Source organism: Perca flavescens, chromosome 15, assembly GCF_004354835.1.
Source record: "Perca flavescens isolate YP-PL-M2 chromosome 15, PFLA_1.0, whole genome shotgun sequence".
NCBI classification, from domain to species: domain Eukaryota; kingdom Metazoa; phylum Chordata; class Actinopteri; order Perciformes; family Percidae; genus Perca; species Perca flavescens.
The window spans coordinates 2,566,525-2,592,184 of record NC_041345.1 but is presented as its reverse complement, the minus strand read 5'-3'; the positions used below and the strand labels follow the sequence as shown (position 1 = coordinate 2,592,184).

The following is a 25,660-nucleotide window of genomic DNA, read 5'->3' as shown; positions in this document are numbered from 1 at the left end:
AAACCCCACCTAAGAGAGAAATGATTATAACAACTGAGGAAATACTGGCCTATTGTTCTGCCAACTGTTCTTTCATTCTTCAGATATGCCTGGCACACAATGACGCAGAATATCTTAGCATAGAGATGAAGACATCAAAGGAGGTTTCATATCGCACTTTACTTGGATCATTCTGTTGTTAAAGAGTCTGCACTGCAATACACATAAAAAGACACAATTTGCAGTTACACTGCATATGTGAGTATTTCAATCAATTGAATTTAATTAGGGTGGATCAGTCAAACAAACACAGGACTGGGGTTTTGTGTCCCAAACAACAATCTTTCTTTAAACTTAACTAATGCCGACCTTACACCAAATGGCTTTTCAAGCGATTCCACCGTCGCAGACAGGTTTCCAATATCTGAATGAAATCATGAGAGTCTTGCTAGAGATGGGGGGCGCTCCCGTTGTCTCAATCGTTGGGTGTGAGCTGGTCATCAAACTCAGTCCCAGCTTTCTTAAGTCAGTCTTTCTCCCGTCTGGACGTTCAGACAAAATCAAACGTCTTTGATATTATTGTAAGTTTTAAGTCTTGGTAGCGAAGTTAAAAGGTGCAGTAGGTAAGACTTATAAAACCAACTTGCTGAAACTGACCCTATGTTCCAGTAGAACTACATGAAGTAGGTAATAAAGCCTGTTCCACCGCTCCCTGTTCAGATGCAATGATGGACAGGTGTAGCCTGACGTGGTCCTACTCCGATTCTAGTCAGAATGTGAGTCTGAAACCATTGGGCTGTGATTATGGGGCGTGTTCCAACCGAACCAGGAAAAAAAATGCCTCTGCATTCATTGGATAGACCTCCAACCAATCAGAGCAACGGAACTCAACACTGTATCGTCTCCATTGCAACCACTCTTTGCACAATGCATTCGTTCTAACTTCCAACTTTTAGACTTTTTTGAAGCTGGATATATCATTTGTTTCTTGTAAATATAAATGTGGATAACGTTAGTGATAGTGACATGCTCGCTACAGTTGCATTTCTAGAGATGGATCGGCGAAAACACGTTTTATTTCTCTGATTCACAGCTTTGTTCTAGCGCCGGAGCTCCCTCTCTTCAGTCTCTATGTCTCTCCACCATATAAAGCTCTCTCTCTCTCTCTCTCCAGTGTCTCTCTCTCGGCAGTTGTTGAGGCTCCTCTGCTGAGGATTTTAAAATGAATGCGCTGTCGATATCTTCTGTAACAGACGCGATGGTGGAATCTACACATCTCAACAAATTCAACCCAAGCGTTCTTTGGTGACGTGATTGATTCTGTTACTGTTGATCATCTGTCCGACAATCTGATTGGTCCGAACAGATCCTGTTCGGACAATAATTGCTTCTCAACGGAGCGACTCCAGACCGAACTTCCCGACCTCGAATTTTGTGGGCGGGGCTAAGTTCGGCTGGCATCCAGGCTAGGACAGGTGTCTAACTTTGTGTCAATCACTGCTCATGCACACACATTCATTCTCCCTTGTGGGGGGAGGAGCTTAGGAGGCTTTTGAGAAGTTGTCGATGGTCAAATTCTTTTGCTAAGTCCTGAATCTTCACAATCCTACCTACAGCACCTTTAAATCATGTGAACATTGTCAGCAACCAATGGGTGCGCTCCCTCCAGCACCAAACAGGAAGCTGCAAGTGGCTAGAGCCGGTGGTGTTTATGGTTGCTATCGCGCCACGCTAAGCTAAACGCTAAAGAGGGAAAGTTACATATTTTCAACCCTTCTGTAGCGAGTCATCCAACAGAGATTTCCCAGCGCATAAACGCGGACCTCCGGGTACTGGAGACATTCATCTGCATGTACGGCAGAACAGAAAATCTGCACACTTCCCCTTCAGTTACCAGCTAATGCAATCACAAAAGCAATCACAACGAATCTAGTTGTAGTTGTGCGATGTGTGACCCTGCAAGATCCCCAGTCTTTAAAGTTAGGTGTGAGACGACTGTCTTCAGATGTTACGTGGTGTCAGACTTAAGTCTTTTTTAAGTCTTCTAGTGTATGGTAGGAATAAGTAGTTTTGGTGCCTAAACATAACCAAACTGCGACCGTTTCACAAGGAGTTTAAAAGCGCGATCTCTGGTAATCCTTTTGCTGTGTGGTTTGGATGACTTGTTTAGGAGTTATTAGGACAAATGGATTGGGATTTAATTTAATTTATACTTTTTATTGACCCTAATTTGGGTAAATATATTTAGAACACACTACACACAGGCCTGAAATACACACACATGCTCTGGTCCTTTACATGCACAAATGGAGAAATGTCAGAGTGAGGGGGCTGTGACTGCTGGAGAGGCACCCAACAGCTGGGGGTTTGGTGTCTTGCTCAAGAGCACCCTGGCAGTGCCCAGGAGGTGAACTGGCACCTCTCCAGCTACTAGTCCACACTTCGTACTTTTGTCTGAAAGGGGACTTGAACCAGCGAGCCTCCTCCCAACCCAGCTCCCTATGGACTGAGCTACTACCACCACACATTTGAGTATACAGCTACATTTGTGTGTTGCCTTTGTCATACCTGTTTATCCAAGAACTCCCGAGTATCCTTCTCTATGTGTCCTTCATACAAGTTGGTGGTCAGACTCATCAGACCCATCTTTGAGAGGCCAAAGTCTGTGAGCTTGATGTGGCCCATCGAGGTAATCAGAAGGCTAAGAATAGAAACAGCAGAGGTAAGTTCAAAGTCATTCAAGCTTTATTAATACTCTTTTGAAACAGCAATGAAATAGCAAAGGTCTAGTGAAGTATAGTGAAGTTTGCATCATCTCTTTGCAAGAGTTTGACGAAAACTAATTCTCACTTGTCAGGTTTGAGGTCTCGATGTACAATGCCATAGTTGTGTAAGTACTCCAGTGCAAGGACAGTCTCTGCAAAGTACATGCGAGCCATTTCCACAGGCAGAGCCCCGATGTTCTTCAGCAGAGTGGCACAGTCTCCACCTGCCAGCAAAAGTCAGTTTTTGATTAGTCTTGCTGCTGAGCAATTATTATGTACAGTAGGTCTCCTGGTACCTCCTGTCCGAAATCATTTTAGTTTAGTTAAGTAGTTTACACATTTTATTTAATATACACAATCAATAAAAGATGTGATGGAGAGATGAAAAAAACCTCAGAGGGGCTTAATCGGGCCACTCACCAATCCATAACCCAATAAAATAGAAATAAACTGGTGCCCCCCCGCCAATACATTGGGCTAGAGCGCTGTCAATCTGACAAACGTGATTTCCATTGGATCAGAGTCCTGTCACTTTGCTGCCTGTTCTGCCAATCGCTGCCTTTCCATTTGGTAAATTGATTTATAACACACATTGTATGACAACTGTGTACTTTGTTTTAATGTTGAGGCCAGTTTAGAAGTAGAAACATATTGAGCTCGCTGTAGAGCACTCGCTGTAGGAAATAAATTGTCTATGCACTTTATTTCTGTTCCGTTTCTTTTTTATCTGAAAACTGTGTACTACAAGGTTCTCTTTGTTGAAGTTTGAGGCATTATTTTAAGTGTATTGCACTTTTACTTTTATACGGTTCTGTGAAAAACAATGTTTTTCCCCAGCCCTTGTCACATGACCAATTACTGTTTCCATGATGACTATGCAATTTTTTGCCTTAAAAATGTTTGTAGTATTTAGGTACACACATGGATTATTTAAAACAAATAAAAACAAGTGTGATTACTAATGAATGCGTTTTGTTTAGAAAAATTTTATTGTGTTTGTTTTATCCTATCCAATGATTGCTATATTTCTAAGCAGACTTTTTAGGCTTCTGATAAAATCCCCAGGCCCCCGCTGACTGATTAATGGTATTGGTCCCCCATGTGCGACCCCACTTCCTGGAATCGTTCCTGATGACATGGAACATAATTTTACATAATAATAATAATAATAATAATAATAATAATAATAATAATAATACTACACTTGATTTATATAGCGCATTACATGGTACTCAAAGACACTTTACAGTAAAACCAGCACATGTAGCGCATTAAAAACAGATAAGCAATAAAACCAACACATAAATCAAGCATATTAAAAACAAAACCAGTAACTATCAGGTGAGAAATTTGAGACTATTGTATGTGGAAATCTGAAGAGGGGTAATCTGAAGAGGTGTGTTTTGATTAGTGTCCAGGTCAGACTGTATAATATTAATGGACAGAGCATGTGTGGCGTCACCCATTGGTCTGTGGAGATCTGCTATGAGTCGTCGAGTTTGCCGTTACGGGCGCAGCCATCCTGGTTGCGGATGGGAGGATTTTAGACGAGAGGGAGGAGTGAGGGAGGAGCCCTTACACTCTACGTTACGTTACACACTTTCACTGGCAATCACCTCATAGCCACGCCCTAAAACACCCCGTGCTTTATTGCCAATCAACGAGACTATTCAAAAAATTATCATTCTGTGTTGCAGAAGACTTAAAACTAGTGATTGAGACGATAAACTCATTATGAAAAGGTTTACTGAGGTAATAAATCAAGTGAGAAGTGGATCACTTTCTCATAGACTTCTGCAGAAACCGACCTCCTGTTGCAACCGCACGTGTCGCCCCCTGCTGGACTTCAGATTGAATGCAGGTTTAAGGCACTTGCATTTGCAGCACTTTGCCAAACTGGATGCGTTGTCCATTAATATTAACAGTCTATGGTCCAGATTGTGGCGGTGGAGCAGGTCTGTGAGGTAGGAAGGAGCCTGGTTATGGAGGGCTTTGTGGGTGAGGAGGAGGACTTTAAACTGGATGCGTTGGGAAACAGGGATCCAGTGGAGAATAATAGAATAACTAGTAGACGTGGGTAACATTCTTCCCACGAGTCAACACACACACACACACACCCCCTCACCTTCTACGTACTCCATGACCATGCAGAGGTGCCGACGGGTTTCGAAGGAACAGAACATGGAGACGACGAAGGGATTCTCTGCGAAGGTAAGGATGTCTCTTTCCACAAAGGCCTGCTGGATCTGGTTCCTCAGGATCAGGTTCTGCTTATTGATCTTCTTCATGGCAAACCGCTGCCGTGTCTCCAGATGACGCACCAGGTACACGGCGCTAGTACACACACACACACACACACACACACGTTAGTTGTACTTTGTTTAACCAGTCTGTTGTCTTCCTGTCGGCCATGAACTTGTCCTTCTGGGTCAAAATTGAAAAAGAAGGTATTTTAGACACTTGTCACTTTTTTAAAACATTTGTCGTCACTTTTTTCAATGCTTTTTATTATATTCATGGTCAATAAGCTTAGTTGATATGACATTATACAAAAAAAAAAGGAGAAATTATGAATTATTTTGACTAATAGTTAAGATCTGAGGATGTTGAGTGGATCACAGACTATGGGTTTATGTCAAAGTTTAGTCAGGATATAATGTTTAAAAACCATTTCAACATTTTTGTTCAGATGCTATAAAATTTAATAAAACACCAAAGATTACGTAAATGAAAGTAATCAATTATTTTACCTACGAAGAACATTGTATGGGTTCCATACAACATACATTCATGTTATTTTTGGGCATTATGGTTGAAAGAAACCCATATTTCTGATACAAAAACACAAGGACAACACAAGGGTTAACTTGTGTCCATGCCTGACTTCCAGATGTAATGTGCTGATGTCATGGGTGAGTTTAGACCCTTTTTTTTTTTTTTTTTTTTTTTAAATCAAATTTAGTGCTTCAAGTTAGAGTTGCAAACTTGTCTGTTAGTGACAGAGGACAACCAATTCCAGGTTCAAAGGGCTTGAAACAGGTTTAATATCCTGTGTGTCGGTCTCCGATGCTATGCACCTGTAACCCCGTCAAAGAAAGGGTCAACTGTAACGTAGTGTTGGCCAATCAGAGGAGGTTGTGCCAGACTCCTATCTCTATCTGATCCGTCAGAGGGAGAGCAGGAGACGGTTGGGAAGTTTAGCATTGGTAGTCCCCAGAGAAGAAGTCGGTTATTTCATGGCGCAGATTAGAACCCAAATTGAAACGTAAGCAACTAAAATTGCTGAATGTTAGAACATTATGTCAGATTGGTTGTTATTACTGTGGCTTATAAAGTGCATGCACTGTATCCGTGTCACATTCTCATTAGGGGCTGAGCCCCCCTGAAGGTCTGATCCAAGAATCGGCCCTGGCTGACATCGTAATGCTCTACTCACCCGTACGCTCCATTACTGATCAGCTTGATGGTCTGGAAGTCTGCTTCCTCTGGGGGTTTCATTGCTCTAATCTTACCCTGTGGATCAAAGATCACAATGGCGCAATTAAATATAATCTAATATAAAATCAAACCAACCAACCATCATGACATAAATATTAATATCGCAACTATATTTTTCTCTCTTTACAAATGTAAAGAAAGTGTTTCCATTCTTCTTCATTTGTGTAACTTTGGTGATGCACATTCAAATCATCAGATATGCTGACTTAGCTTGAATGCAGGATTGGTAACCCTTTCCAATATCCACCTGACAGCAATAAATAACTTATGGGCTCTGAAAAAGGAGCGAAAAAAAGATCCGTCATCTGTAGTTTGCATTTGTACGTCATGAAGGTGCCTCCTCGTCAAAATGTTGCTTGTTTTTCAACATAACCAACGCAGGCTTTAATTTTGACACTTAGAGGCGTGCCTATTGTTAGAGGGATGGCCCAGAGATTCAAGACAAGGGGGGTATCCTGTAAATCAGCTAAATTAGATTCATGTATGCCAAGTTATTGGCAGATGAAGCAGACGTTTTCAGTGAGAGCAATAAGGACTAGAGCTGAAGATCTTTGCCCAAACCTGACGGGTTTGGTCTTAATTTCTATCATTTTACACGGGCTCGGGTCAGGCTCAGGTCAGGCTCAGGTCAGGCTCGGGCTTGCGCTCCGGGTTGTGTGGTATATGAGCGGTCAGGTGATGCGTTTCCATTAGCGCGAAAATGGATGCTGAGGAGGTGAAACGGAGGCAGGCCTCTGGAGGACTTATTTTATTTCTTTGTTCCAACTTTCAAGTGGCCGATAGCCTACGTTAGTCATGAATAAACGATGTTAAAAAATGTATAAATGACTCATTCTTGACTAAAGGCAAAAGAGCTGTGTGTGCGCACATTTGAATAATGTCGGGCTGTAAACGGGTTCGGGCTTTTAGAAAGCGGTCAATCAAAATGTACAATTGAATGAATTGAATTCTGTCGGGCTCATGCTCTAACTTTTAAGGCCCAATTACAGCTCTAATAAGGACCTTGGCTTGATAAGATAAGCCTTTATTGGGTCCAATAGGAGAAATGTGTCTCGGGCAGTCGAGAGAACAAAAAATGCTGACACATCGCACATAAACACACAATAAACATACAGTAAAACATGCATGAAACATAAGCATACATTATCTCATCCAATGCGTTCGATACAAATGTGATAAACCTCACACAAGGACCCAGCCTTCCCCCACTCTAACAAAAATAAAATAGGGTGGATGAATGTGGGGATGGACAAACATTGAGGGTTCATCTGGGGATCCCACCTCTGTTGAGTCATCCGTTTCGGGTGTCAGCGGCCCCTCGCTGTCGTAACTATCGAGGTTCACCATCTCTGAGGACAGAAACAAGTTTAAATCAGCTGTCGGTTCATTTAGTTTCTGGTAAGTTAAATCTGTGTGTTGCATACAGTTTCTCTCACCTTCAATAGGGTCTCTGGTCAGCCCCAGCTGGCTGATGATGTAACGAGGAATGTCTGTTTTCATCAGGTGACCCTCCTTGGCGTGGTCCTCCGCTGCCTCCAGCAGATGGTAGAACTCCTCTGGATTAAACTCCTGAAGAGCATTAAAGGGTAACTTTGGCCTTTTTTTTTTTAAACGTGGAAATTTACTGCACTCAAGCAGCAATATACTTCACGTTAAACATAAATATATACTGATTTGATGACAGCAATACGTTGCGTGAAAATCCTCGTTGGTCCTATTTCTAGCATGCAGGCAGTGTGCAAGCTCTAACCCGTTAACATGGGAGCCGAAATAAAAACGGACATGCCACGCAGCTGACACGCTCACGCCACGCAGCCAGTGTGCAGGAGGCCTAAGTGTAGAAGCCCAACTTCATGGAAAGGATCCCTACAGAGATGGACCTTTTTGTTAAAGAGTAAGATCCTTTTTGTTTAACCAGAAACATCGCCGAATAATGGACGGAGCGCCAGGGTCTGAAAAGTAATGACTTTAGGGAAAGTCTGCGGGTTTTCAACCAACTTTGTGTTCTGGCGTACTCGCAGATGAACAGTGGCCACGTTTACCTGCCGGTTAATCTACACTGGATGAATCGCTTTGGTACGGTTGAAAATCGGCAACTTTCCCTCGTTAGCGTTAAGCGTAGCGCCCTTAAAACCATACACAACACTGGCTTAGACGTTTGCGTCCCCCTCCCCACCTCCACCCTCTCGTTCAATCGTCGTCAAGTCTGGTTTCTTCGGTTTTCTTCCACTGTATGTTCTGAACAAGTTCTATCGCCTTCTGAGGAATGGGGCACAAACATAACACAACGGGGAGAGTCTGAACCTCAACGTGTCAATCTCTGAGCCCGCATTCTTCACGACAAGCCGGCCAAACACTGAACTGGACACGTTTTGCAGAGGAGAGTTTCATTGACTGTGCCACTACTTTAACTCCTGGCTGCTGATCCAAACCTGGTTACTTACAATGTCAACAAAACTTCAGTGCGACACACACACACACACACACACACACACACACACACACACACACACACACACACACACACACACACACACACACACACACACACACACACACACACACACACACACACACACACACACACACACACACACACACACACACACAAATCCAACTGCAGCGATATGCAGAAAACGAGGGTGGAATTACATCAGCCAATCAATTCTTCACGTCTTTATACGTCAAGTGCTCATATTATGCTTTTTGGCTTTTCCGCTTTCCTTTGTGTTATACATCTTTTTTTGTGCATGTTATAGGTTTACAAAGTGAAAAATCCCAAAGTCCCCCCCCAAAGGGACTTACCATCTCCAACAGAAAACACTGTTCACAAACTGCTCCAAACAGCTCTATTGTAGTCCAGCCTTTACTTCAGAGACCAACGTGGTCAATTTGTAACACACATTATAATGCTCACCTAGCTGCTAGCATGGCACGCCCTCATACTCTGCTTCTGACTGGCTAGTAGTCCTTACCTAGGTACTGTCAGGGCACGCCCTCATACTCTGCTTCTGACTGGCTAGTAGTCCTTACCTAGGTACTGTCAGGGCACGTCCTCATACTCTGCTTCTGACTGGCTAGTAGTCCTTACCTAGGTACTGTCAGGGCACGTCCTCATACTCTGCTTCTGACTGGCTAGTAGTCCTTACCTAGGTACTGTCAGGGCACGCCCTCATACTCTGCTTCTGACTGGCTAGTAGTCCTTACCTAGGTACTGTCAGGGCACGTCCTCATACTCTGCTTCTGACTGGCTAGTAGTCCTTACCTAGGTACTGTCAGGGCACGCCCTCATACTCTGCTTCTGACTGGCTAGTAGTCCTTACCTAGGTACTGTCAGGGCACGTCCTCATACTCTGCTTCTGACTGGCTAGTAGTCCTTACCTAGGTACTGTCAGGGCACGTCCTCATACTCTGCTTCTGACTGGCTAGTAGTCCTTACCTAGGTACTGTCAGGGCACGCCCTCATACTCTGCTTCTGACTGGCTAGTAGTCCTTACCTAGGTACTGTCAGGGCACGTCCTCATACTCTGCTTCTGACTGGCTAGTAGTCCTTACCTAGGTACTGTCAGGGCACGTCCTCATACTCTGCTTCTGACTGGCTAGTAGTCCTTACCTAGGTACTGTCAGGGCACGTCCTCATACTCTGCTTCTGACTGGCTAGTAGTCCTTACCTAGGTACTGTCAGGGCACGCCCTCATACTCTGCTTCTGACTGGCTAGTAGTCCTTACCTAGGTACTGTCAGGGCACGCCCTCATACTCTGCTTCTGACTGGCTAGTAGTCCTTACCTAGGTACTGTCAGGGCACGCCCTCATACTCTGCTTCTGACTGGCTAGTAGTCCTTACCTAGGTACTGTCAGGGCACGCCCTCATACTCTGCTTCTGACTGGCTAGTAGTCCTTACCTAGGTACTGTCAGGGCACGCCCTCATACTCTGCTTCTGACTGGCTAGTAGTCCTTACCTAGGTACTGTCAGGGCACGCCCTCATACTCTGCTTCTGACTGGCTAGTAGTCCTTACCTAGTTACTGTCAGGGCACGCCCTCATACTCTGCTTCTGACTGGCTAGTAGTCCTCTCTTACCTCTAAATACAATTATGAATTTGAAAATGAGCATAATATGACCACGTTAAAAAAAAAGTGGAAAAACTGTGGCGTGACTCATCGAGTGGGACACAAGACGGTTATAAAACAGAGTCACACACACATTTACCCAGAAAAACAACCAGCTAAGACAGACAAACACACACAAAGACATCCTCCAACTTTAAATGACACCATGGTCGCGGTCTGTCTGAGTCAGACACGAAGGCGGCCAAGCAGCAGGGGGCCGCCGACTGGTATTAGTCGTACTGTGGCAGGGCAAATTTTAATCTAAATGCAAATGTATTCGCCATCCAGACTGCACCGGGGCTCTTTTACTTCAGTGTTTTGCTGGTTTTGATTTTCTGCCCCCGGCTGTGTAACATATCAGGGTGCTTAAATGCTTTACAGGGGCTAATGAATGAGAATCTGTGTCCATGTTTATTTAAAGAAAATCAATTTGTCTTAAGTCACGAGAGGGTCGTGATCGGTGAAATGTTCTGCGATGAAGGCTGGGGGTGGGGGGGGGCTGGATGGAGACTGTGAACATCGCAGTAGGATAGGGTGTTATCTTACCAGACACTCCAGAAGCCTGGCAGTCCGGGAGATGATGATGAGAAGCTTCTTCGCCAACTCTGTGACGAAGGCTACCTCGGAGCTCTCCGAACGCTCAAAGGCCTGACAGAGAGAGACAGACAGACAGAGAGAGGATTACATCTGACACAGTAAAATCCCTAACACAACACTAATATACAGACACGGCACTGCAGGCAGTTAAAAGAGAAAGGGACAAAGGCTTCAAAAAGCTGCGACATTTGTGAATATCATATATATATATATATATATATATATATATATATGATCCTGAAAAACGCAGACGATACAATCAAACCGAAGCCTGCAACAAAGCGTAATCACAGCGATCTAATCAAGCAGTCAAAATGAGGTTGGTGATGAAATTGCTTGATACCTGTTATCTCCTCTGAGCTTAATTAGCCTCCAATTACCGCAGCCATTTCAATCGCGTCTCTCACCAAAGGAACCGCAAGTTTGAATGAAATGAAAAGACCGACGCTGAATCTGCCCACTAACCTTCCGCAGCATCCCAATCAGCAGAGGATAAATGTGTATTTGTTTCTGTGTCTGAAACACAGGCAGCACGGTGGCTCAGTGGTTACACTGCAAGAAGGTTCTGGGTACGAACCCAGGTCCTCCCAGGCCTTTCTGTGTGGAGTTTGCATGTTCTCCTCGTGCTTGCGTGGGTTTCCTCCGGGTGCTCCGGTTTCTTCCCACCATAAAGACATGCATGCAACTAGGACTACAGTTGAAAATTAGCTGACGCTGGCGCATTTACAGAAATGGTGATTCATTTTGCTTTAACCCTCTGAGGTATTTTCACACATCTTCTTAAATTGACCTTTTTAAGGTATTTGCATATAACAGTTTCCATGTGTTTCATATCAAAATGTTCAGAACAAACTCAGTTTTCTGTGTCGTGACACCTAAATCTGTCCCAGAGCAATGTGTGAAGATATAATTGGGCGCTAAAACTGAAACGATATTCACTTTTTTGAAATCCCTCAAATCTCTTTTGAAAACAAATCTTAACTTATTGTTGTATGAATTGTTTCAGTGCTTGAAATGACTTTACTAACGTATTTCAATTTTATTTATAGTATACAATCAAAATAAAGAGTTATCGCAAGACACTTTACAGATAGAGTAGGTCTAGACCACTATAATTTACAAAGACCCAACAATTCCAGTAATCCCCCCAAGAGCAAGCATTTAGTGGTGAGGAAAAACTCTTTTTAGGGAGAAACCTGGGACAGAACCAGACTCTTGGTAGGCGGTGTCTGACGGGGCCGGTTGGGGGTGTGATGAACAGTGGGAAATAATAGTCACATAAAGATAATGGAACAGTGACTAGAAATCATAGTTGTAGTAGTTCATGGTGTAGCAGGGCACTGCTGCTGCAACTTTTCTCTGCGACGTTCTAAAACTGTTTGGTCTCATCGCAAATCTTTGGTCTGAACTGGGCTTTAGTTTAAACGGAGATTAGTTCTTCTACTGGAGCTAAAAACACTTGTGAGCACGGAGATCGCTTTTGGCTCAAAACTACACTTACAAACCAAAACATAGCGATTTAAATGGAGCCTTAACTCACGTCCTGAAGAAGCTTCTCCAGGTTCTCCTGCAGCTCAAAGAAGTAGACTGAGGTGATGAGGCCCTCCTGGGATTTGGTCAGGCAGTCTCTGGACAGCTCAGCTATCTGATGGTGAATGAAGCTGAGGACCCCGTCGGCCAGCGGGAGAACGTTTTCAGGAGAGAAACACTGGATGAACTCGGCGAGCCTGCCCTCCATCTGCGCTGTGGCCTGACGGAGGACGAGAGAGAGGGGGGGGGGGAGCATGAGAGGACAGGAGAAATATGTACATCTTCTGTTTATTCACGCTTCATCATCATATCAGTAAGACACAATGTCAGAAGGTACAATAATTGGTTCATAATGTACCCAAATTCACAAATATGTTGGATATTACTGCAGACGATCCTGTAATCGTACATTGCAACATCTGTTCTATGTATTATTATCAGCTGGAGCGTGCAGTGCGTGCTTGATGTCGCCGTTTGCAGAATGTTATCGTTCACCAGTGTGGATGCTCACATCATTATAGATTAAGCATTGCAGTTAGTTCATGCAGGACACGGAAGTCATAGGCCCACTAATTGAATTATCATTCCAGCCAGTCACAACCAATCACAGCCATGTTCACATCAGGCGGTCCATTTAAACGTCTCCCTATTCCTCTCTGCTTCCTGCTACTCCAATGCTGCCTCACACCGCTGCTGCCGGCACAGCTTGCCTCCACCTTCCCGGTTTTAGGTGTCTAACTAATGGGTGTCTAATATAACCATGTCTGAAATTGTTTTGATGTCTTGGATTGGGCCTACTCTTGTGTACAGGGGGGTCTCGGCAGCGTGCATCCTGTGTCATCTTAGCATGCAGCTCGGCTGATCCAGGGAGCATCATCAGAACAGAGCCTTCATCGCCAAGTATAACTGTATTTGCCGTAAATGGTTAAATCTATGACAGGGTTCCTGTCTAAATTATAGTTACGGTTTTAGTAGTCTCGCTTTGCCAGACCCTCCTCCAAAGCGCGCTGAAGGAGAGTGTGGGAGGAAAACCTGCTCCGGTTTAATAGCATTTCTTTAAACCAATCACAATCGTTATGTACGGTGCGAAGCTCCGCACAGAGCCGCAGCAAAATGGTTGTGTGAGAGAAAACAGATGGTCTAGCTAGCTGTCTGGATCTGCTGTCTGCAGAGATCTGAGGACCAGTTAACCATAGTCCTCACAAATCCACCGAATTTAAAATTCCAACACAAAGAAAGCGGAAGGAAACTACTACTGAAAATGCTGCACATGCATCCGGCGGAATTTCCTGCAGCACCGGAGCAATCCCAGAAGTGGAATGTCAAGGATATAAACTATGGTTATAGTTATCATTTTTGGTATGGAGGGCCCTTTAGACTCGTGCACTTCAGCCTTTGTATCATGCATGCATTATGAATCTTGGTGTGAGCTACATACAGTAGTCACCTTAAAGGACAAATCTGGCGAAAGATTAACCTAGGCGTTAATAACACATGATTACAGAGTTGACCGTTCTCTGGGATATGTTTTCATGCTAATCAAATGTGACCAGTTTAAGCGCACTTTTGCGTTTTCTCTTCAGATCATTTCAGTCTAAACATAGCCTCAGTTATTCGGTTCATGCAATCAGCTTTTCTTCTTATCTCATCTCCTCCACATTATGCACTCTGCCCTCAGGATACATCCTGTGCTCTTTGCAAGGTCACTCAGCTTTCATGATTAACACATAATAAAACCGCAGTTTGGATGCAAATGGTTTAACAAAGAAACTGAAGCTAAACCGTTTCTAACTTTTTCTAACAACTGCCTTTTTAAAAAGAGATTCTGAATCTCAATGGGAATAAAATAAAAGTTAAATAAAAGGGGCAGAGAGGAAGAGATGACGAGAATGGGGAGTGGAAGTACACGCGACGGAAATTAAGTGTAGAAAAAGGTTGAATTTCTTGAGGCGACCCAGACGTACGTGACAGAAAGCCATTCATTTGTGGCTCTGCTGCTTTACACGGACTTCAATGCAATGCCTTTAACTTGTGTGAAACAAGCCCAAAGAGCTTTTACCTCGAATGAACTCCAAACTATAATGCCCAATTTCCTAAGGCTCAATCTTTATCTCTGTGGAAGCTGTCAGCCCATTTCCTTTTGACACCAAACTCAGCCAGCAAAGAGAGGAAGGGAGAAAAATGAGGCAAAAGAGAAAGTCTCTTTCATGCAACTCCATAGCTGTGGCAGTATTTCTAAGTGCAGTGACTAAACTTCATATTTTCTCTGACAGGGTGAACGTATTCCGACTTGGCAGTGGCACATAATCTTGTTTGCTATGGTTTAGCAGCCCGTAAGGCTCCGTTCCTGTTTTAATGTGTTTGTGTTTTGGTTATTAAAGTGTTTACTGTGTATTGGTTATGCACAAATCTCTGAACATGCTCAATCATAAATTATATCCCCTTTTTATTTATCTAAAATATGAGCTCTAAATAGGATTAAAACGTTACCGTAGCTTGGAAGATTGGTTTAATGCTCTGGAGGCTTCAGGATTCGCTCACTGTTATGTGGATTTTTATGGAATAGGATGTTTATCATAAAGCAGCTGTGTGTGTGTGTGTGTGTGTGTGTGTGTGTGTGTGTGTGTGTTACAATCACAATGTGTCTGATTTTGTAGTTCATTCTCTATACTTCTGTTGGCTAAAGCTGATTGCAAATATACTGATAAACTGACAACTAGACAAACTTAGGGCTGGGCGATAGGGAGAAAATCAGATATGACGATATTCTTGACCAAATACCTCGATATCGAGGCGATATTCTAGGGTTGACAATTGGTGCTTTCACAAAATATCTTCTCACTTAGATTTTAGATAAATAATCATCAGTAATGTGGACGTAATGTCTAAGTGGGAAAAGGCAAATAATAGAACAGCTAGAACAGGCTGGTAAGTTGAGAAGAGTACATCACTTTACTGCAATGTAGCCTTTAAAACCAGGAAAAGACAAAACTTATGTCATATCACGATATCCAAAATCTAAGACGATATCTATTCTCATATCTCTATATGGATATAATATAGATATATTGCCCAGCCCTACTCTAGGGCCCTATCTTGCACCCAGCACAGCAAAAAAGCCCGACCCAAGTGTCTTTGCTTGTTTAAGACCGACCCAGTTGTCAGTTTCCTGTCCAGCGCCCACGTCGTTTAAACAGCAAATGCACCTGCACCCATCTGTGCGCCCATGGGTGTGCTGGTCTTACATGGAGGTGTGTTCAGGTGCATTCTGGGTGTGCTGGTCTTACAGGGAGGTGTGTTCAGGTGTATTCTGGGCTGCTGGTCTTACAGGGCGGTGTGTTCAGGTGCATTCTGGGCGTGCTGGTCTTACAGGGAGGTGTGTTCAGGTGCATTCTGGGCGTGCTGGTCTTACAGGGAGGTGTGTTCAGGTGTATTCTGGGCTGCTGGTCTTACAGGGAGGTGTGTTCAGGTGTATTCTGGGCTGCTGGTCTTACAGGGAGGTGTGTTCAGGTGCATTCTGGGCGTGCTGGTCTTACAGGGAGGTGTGTTCAGGTGCATTCTGGGCGTGCTGGTCTTACAGGGAGGTGTGTTCAGGTGTATTCTGGGCTGCTGGTCTTACAGGGAGGTGTGTTCAGGTGAATTCTGGGCGTGCTGGTCTTACAGGGAGGTGTGTTCAGGTGCATTCTGGGCGTGCTGGTCTTACAGGGAGGTGTGTTCAGGTGCATTCTGGGCGTGCTGGTCTTACAGGGAGGTGTGTTCAGATGCATTCTGGGCGTGCTGGTCTTACAGGGAGGTGTGTTCAGGTGCATTCTGGGCGTGCTGGTCTTACAGGGAGGTGTGTTCAGGTGCATTCTGGGCATGCTGGTCTTACAGGGAGGTGTGTTCAGGTGCATTCTGGGCGTGCTGGTCTTACAGGGAGGTGTGTTCAGGTGCATTCTGGGTGTGCTGGTCTTACAGGGAGGTGTGTTCAGGTGCATTCTGGGCATATTGTTATCTTGAGGCAGCGGGAAGTGATCGCACCATTGAGCAACAAAAACCTGGTAGCTGTTATGTGGATTTTTTGTTAATATGATGTTTATCATAAAACAGCTTTGTATGCATGTATGTATGTCTGTATGTATGTATGTATGTATGTGTGTGGTAATGTTGAGTTACTGTAAGTATCGCATTGACCGCATTCAAAGTCAATGTAATCATTAACAGATTTTGTTGAGTGAGCGTGTGTGTGTGTGTGTTTGTGTGTGTGTGTGTGTGTGTGTGTGTGTGTCTCACCTTTGGAAAGCGCTCTTTGTACACATGGTTCATCATGACTATCTCGTTGTCGTAGCAGGACGAAGAACGTCCTGGGCTGCGTGGGATAACAGAAAAACATGGATCACAGTCAAAAACATTTGGCTTTTTTAAAGTTTGTGTCAGTTTGTGTTCTGTGTAATAAAGAAAATGTCTGAACAATGTTTAAGATTCGAGTCACACTTAAAACGATCCAATAAAAAAGTAATCAGCAGTAAAAGTTTATTTTATCACGACTACTAAGTAACTAGACTGGAGAAGTGAACACACATATTTACGAGCGATTCTTTCGCTCTGTAGTCACCAAAGTAAATATTGGACACACTTGAGCCAAGCCACGTATTTGTCGTAATTGACATTTTTCAGACGGACACATCAGGAGAAAATGAACTTTGTTCCAGACCTGTTTCCGTCTCCGCAACAAACTCTCAGGGGGTTGTTGGGACACAGCTAAGCTAACGCTCGAAAGTGCCACAGATAATCTCTGTGGTGCTAAATATGGCGTTTAGGTGTGTAAATATCTACATATAATATAAATAAATCACTCAAAAATAACCCTTAATCCATTTAAACGACATCCACCACACTTTCAATAAAAGCCGTGCTCATTTAGGAGACAGGAAGTGAGAATCTTTGGCAAAAAAAAAAATCTACAAAGTTTGCTAACATTAGCTACTGGTTTTAATGATAAATGCAACTTTTTATTTGTAAGAGGAATGTGTTATTTCTTCTTTAAAAAGTAAAAAAAATAAAATCACTGTAATGTTAGGCTCGTCTTGATTTGTCAGTTACAAAGCAACATCCAGCTTAAGTTCGCTAACATTAGCTAATGTTAGCCACCATAAGTTACTGTTCATACCAAACTAAGTAACTGACATAGTCTGACTTTATTGATGACCATGTCTTGATATAAAAGTGCTAACATTCAATGTATTGCTTAACTTTAGTTCCTGATCAAATGAAAAGGAAAATTCAGCAGGTTGTATAAAAGCAATAACAAGATCAAGCCGGGGTAACCGCTGTCAATCTGCTTTGAGAAAGTGTTTTTTAAAGAGGATATGTGCATTTTTGCTGCTGCGGTTTAATCTCACGGGTGGTGCTGCTGACCTGAGACTGCGGGAGCGTGGGCGCATGTGGGGGGAGCAGCGGCCCCCGTCGTCATCCGGGATGCTCTCGGTGCTGCCAAAGTGCTTGGATAAGAAGTGGAGCTCGTCCATGGTGGGCTGGAAGGGCAGCTGGTGCAGCCGTTCCTGAGAGGAGCTGGAGGACTGGAGCGAGGGAAGAGGAAGAGACAGAAGAGGGGGGGCAGGGGCAAAGGGTGGAGGAGGAAGAGGAAGGGCGGAGGGAGGGTTAGGAGGGTGAGGGGAAGCAGAAGGAGAAGTTGGCAGAGGAGGAAGGGAAACAAGAACATTAGAGCGGGAGGAGTTGGACGGATCGGGAAAAAAAAGTGGCAGAAAATTCACAAAAACAAGCCTAACAAACAAAACTCCAGACACAGCAACAGTCAACTTTATTTATCGGTCTCTAACCGAAACGACTAATAGATCAATAATGGGCTGAGCCAGAATGTAAACATTCAGTGCTTAGCCCAAACTTTAAGTTCCCATGACATGGTGCTCTTTGGATACTTTTATATAGACCTTAGTGGTCCCCTAATACTGTATCTGAAGTCTCTTTTATATAGACCTTAGTGGTCCCCTAATACTGTATCTGAAGTCTCTTTTATATAGACCTTAGTGGTCCCCTAATACTGTATCCGAAGTCTCTTTCCTGAAATTCAGCCTTGGTGCAGAATTACAGCCACTAGAGCCAGTCCCACAAAGAGCTTTCCTTAGGATGTGCCATTTCTGTGTCTGTAGCTATTGAGGAGGAGAGAGAGGGGGGGCAAGGTGGAGGGTAGGGGTGTGGCCTTGACCAACTGCCACTCTGCTTGTTTGAAAGCCATGATGTCTCTCTCTCTCTCTCTCATGGGTGGGCCAAATTCTCTGGGCGGGCAAAGCAGAGAAAGGGGAGGTAACCTTTCCCCTTATGACCTCATAAGGAGAAGATTTCTGATTGGTCCATCTGAGCTTTCATTTTCTCAAAGGCAGAGCAGGATACCCAGGGCTCGGTTTACACCTATCACCATTTCTAGCCACTGGGGGACCATAGGTAGGCTGGGGGAACTCCGATTAATGTTAAAATAAACCTCATAAAGTGAGGCCATGTGACCTTTAAGGGGTTTGGGGCAGGCTCTTTCTTATTAATGAAATTACAAGACTTTGAGCCCCAGTATGTAGAAATGTTAGGCTAAAATACACCATTTTGGAATAGGCAAAATAACACATTTAAAACTTCATGGGATTATCATAAAGTGGACTTGTCTGTTAAGGGGAGACTCGTGGGTAACCATAGAACCCGTTTTAATTCAGATATCTTGAGGTCAGAGGTCAAGAGACCCCTTTGACTATGCTAGTTTTTTCCTCGCCAAAATCAAACATAGGTTTGGAGCGTTATTTAGCTCCCTTTCCCAAATATTTAGCATAGATTCCTGACACCAATATATTACTTTAAAACAGAACCCGCTTCAGCGTCTTAAAGACAGTAATCTTGGTTGAAATGATTTAGTGCAGAAAAAACATTCAGGGATGGAGCCCCAGAAGCCAAGCCCCACGCGGAGAACCCGTCGATCAATGACAGCAGACCTTGTGGACACCACCACAGGTGTTGCTAGACCCCTTTTACTGGGGCATGTGCCCCAGTGTTGATCTGCTGTGCCCCAGTAAAATCTTCTGTGTAAAACCATTGTGTAAAGCCGGCATATTTTTCACATCCAACGCTGTGAATTAAGGACTTATTTCAACCAAAAACCAGAGGTGAGCTAGTAAATTATCTGATGCGAGGCAGCACAGTGGTTCTTGCCTAGCTAGCTAATTAATGGCACGAACAGCTAACGTTAGCAGAGGTAAAATGGAGAGGAGTTCATGGTCTATTCCGTAAAAATTACTATTGGGCGAAGTTAAATAACATGTTCAAATGTAATTTTGTAAAATGAAGTTTTGGGGCAAGAAAATGTAATAAATACAGTTATTCAAGGAGATACGATGTGTTTCCTGAAATAGATTGAATTATGACCATTACAAAAGCTGCATTCATTGTCAATTTGTGAAAATGTATTAAAATATAAATTTGTTTGATATACAGACCCTTTCCAAAAAATTAGAATATCATGGAAACGTTTATTTCCATAATTCCATCCAAAACGTTAAACTTCCATAGATTATAGATTCAGGGCCCACAACTTAAACGATTCCAAGTATTTAGTTGTTTATTTGTACATAATTTGGGCTTCCAGCTCATAAAACCCACAAAAAAAGGATTTCAAAAAATTTGAATACTGTGAAGAAATCACAATTTACTGCTCAGTTTTAGAAATTAGAATCACATCAAATCAAAATATGGTACTTTCAAAAAACGATACGTCAATCTTCAATACTTTGCCTGGGAGTTATGGAAGCCCAGATTGATGCTTGCTGTCAGCTCTTCTTTGTTTTTGGGTCTGGTGCCCCTTAGCTGAAGGAATCATGAAGTCCTCTAAAACTTTCTGGTAGACTGATGCAGTGACCTTGGATTTAAGAAAGCAGAGTTTACCAACACCTGCACTGGACATTGCACCCCAAATCATGACTGACTGGAGATTTCACACTGGACCTCAAGCAGCTTGGGTTCTGTTCCTCACCAGTCTTCCTCCAAACCCTTGGACCTTGATTCCCGAATGAAAGGCACACTTTACTTTCATCGGAAAAGAGGACCTTGGACCACTGGCCAACAGTCCAGTCCTTCTCCTTGGCCCAGGTGAGACGCTTCCTACGTTGGCTCAGGCTCAGAAGCGGTTTGACCTGAGGAACCCGACAGTTGTAGCCCATCTCCCGGATGCGTCTGAATGTGGTGGTTTTTGAAGCTGTGACTCCCGCCTCATTCCACTCTTTATGGATCTCTGCCAGATTCATAACTCTTCCGTTTGATGCCACATTTTGCCCTTCCACTAGACTTTCCATTGATATGCTTGTACACAGCACTCTGAACAGCCAGCCTCCTTAGCTATGAACTTTTGTGGCTTACCCATCCTATGGAGGGTATCAATGATGGTCTTCTGGCCACTTGTCAAGTCTGCAGTCTTCCCCATATTGATCCTAACTGAGACAATAGAACCAAAGTGAAGCAATTGAATGACACCTGGGAAAACCTGTGCAGGTGCTTTGAGTTTAGTAGATGAGTAGTGTGTGACACTCATGCCCTGTCAAATTTGGGCTGATTTCTTCACAGTATTCTAATTTTTTGAACTCCTGTTTTCGTGGGTTTTGTGAGCTGGAAGCCCAAATTATGTACAAATAAACAACTAAATACTTGAAATCGTTTAAGTTGTGGGCTCTGAATCTATGGAAGTTTAACGTTTTGAATGGAATTAAGGAAATAAATAAACTTTTCCATGACATTCGAATTTTTTGGAAAGGGTCTGTATATATTGTGTATTTTGTCATGTACTTCTTGTTTGTAGTTCAAAAGGTTGTGCACAATAACTAGGTCCTCTGTCAGTCGGTGTCTTTAAAGATGTCTGAAATGGCTTTCCCTCTTTGAGATAGTTTCCTTGCATCATATAAACACTCATTTGTTCCTCTGTCAATATCTGTTGAATCAACACAGGAAAGCAAAGAAGTGATAGTTTCTTCCCCCCCAATTTTTAATCGCACTCTTTTTACCTTGTCTATATATGTATGGTTATTTATGACCACTCTTGCAGGGCAGCCCACCCCTCATATTAATTAAGTATCTATGTTTTATTGATGTCTCTATGTTTATAGCTTTTGTTTTTAGGTTGTTGTGTGGGGATTGTTGGAGCTTGTATTGAAAGACAAATTTCCGTGTATACGGACAATAAAGTGCTATTTATCTATCATAAAGTGCATTTCGTATACATTAGTTTTTGCATTTTGGGTTCATTATTATTGCAGAGTAAGCCCAGTTTCAATTTCAGCAGCAGAATATAAAGGGTAGTAATAGTGAGCAAAGCAAGGGCAGTATGTATAGCACATTTCATACACAAAGCAGGTATTCAGATTTTTTTTTGGGGGGGGGGCCTGTGCCTCAGTAGGGCTCTATGTCTAGCAACGCCCCTGGAAACCACCGATAGCAAACAGAGAATTTAAATGTTAATGAAAGAGTCCAGTGAGCCTCGGGCCAGACCCATCAATCGGTCTCCCAGACAAACCTCGCCCTCGTCTCCTCATTCTTCAGCAGAGCAACGACACCTGGCCCTCCTCCACTTACTTTGTTAACCCGAAAGATCGATCAGTGATTAATCACAGGTGGCAGACGAATTGACAACAGTCAGACTTAAAAGGCTTGGATGGAACGAGAGCTGAGACTTGCTTGAAACAGAGATTGTATTGCGTTTGCTCTACCTATCCATTTCTCTAGCCACTGTCTTGCTAAGTGATATAATGATCTGTGTGAAAATGTTTGGGATTATTACGTTAACCCTCCGGTTGTCATCAGAACAAAATTTGACCCATTTGACAAGTTTCTGTATCAGAAATGTGAGTTTCTTTCAACCGAATGGTCAACAAAAATAAGGTGGATGGTTCCATGTAACGCTCTTCACAAGTAAAATAAATGATCAGTTAACTACTTTCATTGAATTTGGGTGTTTTATTCAATTTTATAGGATTTGAAAAAAAAAAAAAAAAAAAGTCAAAAAAGTGCAGAAATCAAATGGACAAAAACATCGGGAAAAAAGTGACAAGTGTCAACAAAAAGACGACCCAAATGTTGGAAAAAAAAAATAAGTTTTCATTGTAAATTTTGGCCAATGGTGCATAGTCGACGGGAAGACAACCTAAGGGTTAAAGGAGGACGGAACTGAGGAGCAGAGCCGGAGGAAGCACCACAGTCTCATTGATCAAAGTCAGGAAATTCATTTCAACGACTGTTGATCTTCATGTCTTATGTTTCTAATGATAGAATCTGGTCTCTCTCTCTCTCTCTCTCTCTCTCTCTCTCTCTCTCTCTCTCTCTCTCTCTCTCTCTCTCTCTCTCTCTCTCTCTCTCTCTCTCTCTCTCTCTCTCTCTCTCTCTCTCTCTCTCTCTCTCTCTCTCTCTCTCTCTCTCTCTCTCTCTCTCTCTCTCTCTCTCTCTCTCTCTCTCTCTCTCTCTCTCTCTCATCAAATCATAACAAGAGTTATCTCGAGATACTTTACAGATAGAGTAGGTCTAGACCACACTCTATAATTTACAAAGCCCCAACAATTACAGTAATTCCCTCAAGAGCAAGCAGTGCGACAGTGGCGAGGAAAAACTCCCTCTTGGGACGAAACCTCGGACAGACCCAGGCTCTTGGTAGGCTGTGTCTGACGGGCCAGTTGGGGGTGTGATGAACAGTGGCGATAATAGTCACATTAATAAATCTAAGCCTCCATCCATCCATCTAAGCCTCCATCCATCCAACCCTCCATCCATCCATCTAAGCCTCCATCCATCCATCCCTCCAGATAGAGATGGAGAGCAAGATCCAGGCCTCTGACGCTGCTGTGACGCAAGTGATAACATGCTGGAGATTGATAAATTTTAAATGTTTTGTGCGAGTGTTTTCAAGTGAAAGATTTAAAGGCTGATGAAGAAGCTTGCTTTTAACAACCATGAGATAATGCCAGTGGAGTGAAACTAAGTCTTGGCAGTTTTGGGGAGAATCTGACAAAGGTTGCAAAAAGAGGCTAGAGATTCCATTGGTGCCAATTACAGTAATGATGTCAGTGGTTCCCAGCCTTTTATGCCGTGACGTTCCCCCAGAGTCAACCCCACCAGACAGACGATACAACTTCACTGTCAGCCAGGGCTGAAATTCTTTTTGCACCCCTGGGTAGCTCGTAAAAAAAAAAAAAAAAAAAAAAAAAAAAAAAAAAAAAAAGGACATAGACATAAGATGAACAACACAAAAAGACATACATGAAACATTACCACAAATGACAAACACCCAAATAAGGAGACAAAGCATACACAACAGAAAATGACAAGAACACAAACACAAGGTCTTGGAGACTTGTAACCCTGAATAAATATTGCACTGGATTTAATGTAGCTTGTTTAACAATAGGATAGACTGATGTATGAAAGAGTTTTTAAGTCTGATGCGATGGAAAGAATGAACTCTAAAGCGTCTGTTTGAAGGCAGAATCTATATTCTCTGTGCAAAACATGCAAGGAGTCATTTGAGATATATATATAGATAGATCTATCTATCTATCTATCTATCTATCTATCTATTATTGTGAGCTTCCTGAAAGGAGTGTGCTACAGATAGTCCTATAATCTTTGAACAAATTTTAATTCGACTTTTCGCGCCCAGAAACTTGAGTGAAGATAATGACCTGTTCTGAAGAGTCCATCATGTGTTTTTAATCCTCCTTGGCTACTAGCAACTGCGTTGGCGACAGAGGAGAGGAAACGTAAACGCGGTAGGCGAGCCGGTATTCGTGCTAGGCTAAAGGCTAACCCTAGCAGACCTGCTCTCCTGACTGTTTTCACAGGAAATGTTCCCTGGACAAGTGTTCCTCTATATACTGTTTATTGATAGACCACAAACTACAATATGCTGAAAGATTATGATAAATGTTTGCCCAACGACGCCAAAGATAAACTGCCTCCCCCCCAACTTTAAAAGGACCAATTAGCTTTGTAAAAGTGGATATTTCTCCAAAAACTGAATTTTCAAATGTCTAAAGTGCTCATACTATGCTTTTGGGCTTTTTCACCTTTCCTTTATTGTGTTCTATATGTATTTTGTGCAGGTTATAGGTTTACAAAGTGAAAAAGTCCAAAGTCTTCTCCCCCAAAGGGACTTATCTCAGAAAACAGAAAACACTGTTCACCAACTGCTCCAAACAGCTCTATTGTAGTCCAGCCTTTACTTCAGAGACCAACGTGGGTCACGCCCTCATACTCTGCTTCTGACTGGCTAGTAGTCCTTACCTAGGTACTGTCAGGGCACGCCCTCATACTCTGCTTCTGACTGGCTAGTAGTCCTCTACTGAGCATGTGCGACTCGCAACAAAGATGGAACAGAAGTGAGATGTCTCACTCTGTAGCTAAAACAGAGAGCTCAACACACAGGGTGAAAACAAGAGCTGCAGCAATATGCAGTACAATAAATATGGTGTTTCTTGAAAATTAAACCATATAAATCTATTCTGATATAACTTATACAATATACAATTATGAACCTGAAAATGAGCATAATGTGAGCACTTTAAGTTCAAGGTCAAGTTTGTATTTGTACTACGAAGCTAGAAGTTTCAGTTGTATCTGTTACGTTTTCATCATTTTTAGATAACTACAGTATGTATCTGTGTATTCTCCTCCTTCACATATAATGTGGGTATTTACTTTTTTAATCAAATCATAATTTCTATTTCTCTATTGAGTTTTTTTGTCTGTTGTGGTATTTCCCTGGTTGGGAAGCTCTTATTTATGTGATGAGCAGGTATTTACCGTCGAGCTGGGAGTGTTGGTGCCGTATCCAGAAGAGGGCAAAGACGCCAAAGACCACCGTCGTCCGTCCGCTCTGCAGAGAACACAAATGTTAACATCACTTAAAAAAGGTGCAGTAGGTAACCCTTATAAAACTACCTTTCTGTTATATCTGCTGAAACTGACCCTACATTCCAGTAGAACTACATGAAGCAGGTCATTTAAAATAAATAGTAATAAATGTAGTGCGAAATCCACCGCTCCCTGTTCAGATGCACCAATCAGGGCCAAGGGGAGGTGTCTAACTGCGTGTCAATCACTGCTCATGCACATGCATTAATTCTCCCTTGTGGGGGGGAGGGGCTTAGGAGACCATTTGGTCTTTAAC

General features: G+C 42.9%; 1 protein-coding gene across 1 annotated transcript in view; it reads right to left on the bottom strand.

The window, feature by feature from the left end:
• Positions 1 to 25,660, bottom strand: part of LOC114569269 (microtubule-associated serine/threonine-protein kinase 1) — a 90,749-nt gene that overhangs the window by 18,262 nt on the left and 46,827 nt on the right. Inside the window, exons 5-15 of the mRNA XM_028599088.1 lie at positions 25,294 to 25,366; positions 17,878 to 18,038; positions 16,753 to 16,828; positions 12,491 to 12,700; positions 10,900 to 11,001; positions 7,679 to 7,811; positions 7,524 to 7,591; positions 6,181 to 6,257; positions 4,870 to 5,078; positions 2,830 to 2,968; positions 2,548 to 2,680 (exon numbers count right to left, since the gene is read on the bottom strand). Coding sequence (XP_028454889.1) covers positions 2,548 to 2,680; positions 2,830 to 2,968; positions 4,870 to 5,078; positions 6,181 to 6,257; positions 7,524 to 7,591; positions 7,679 to 7,811; positions 10,900 to 11,001; positions 12,491 to 12,700; positions 16,753 to 16,828; positions 17,878 to 18,038; positions 25,294 to 25,366 — 1,381 coding nt within the window. The remainder of the gene's footprint in view (positions 1 to 2,547; positions 2,681 to 2,829; positions 2,969 to 4,869; positions 5,079 to 6,180; positions 6,258 to 7,523; positions 7,592 to 7,678; positions 7,812 to 10,899; positions 11,002 to 12,490; positions 12,701 to 16,752; positions 16,829 to 17,877; positions 18,039 to 25,293; positions 25,367 to 25,660) is intronic.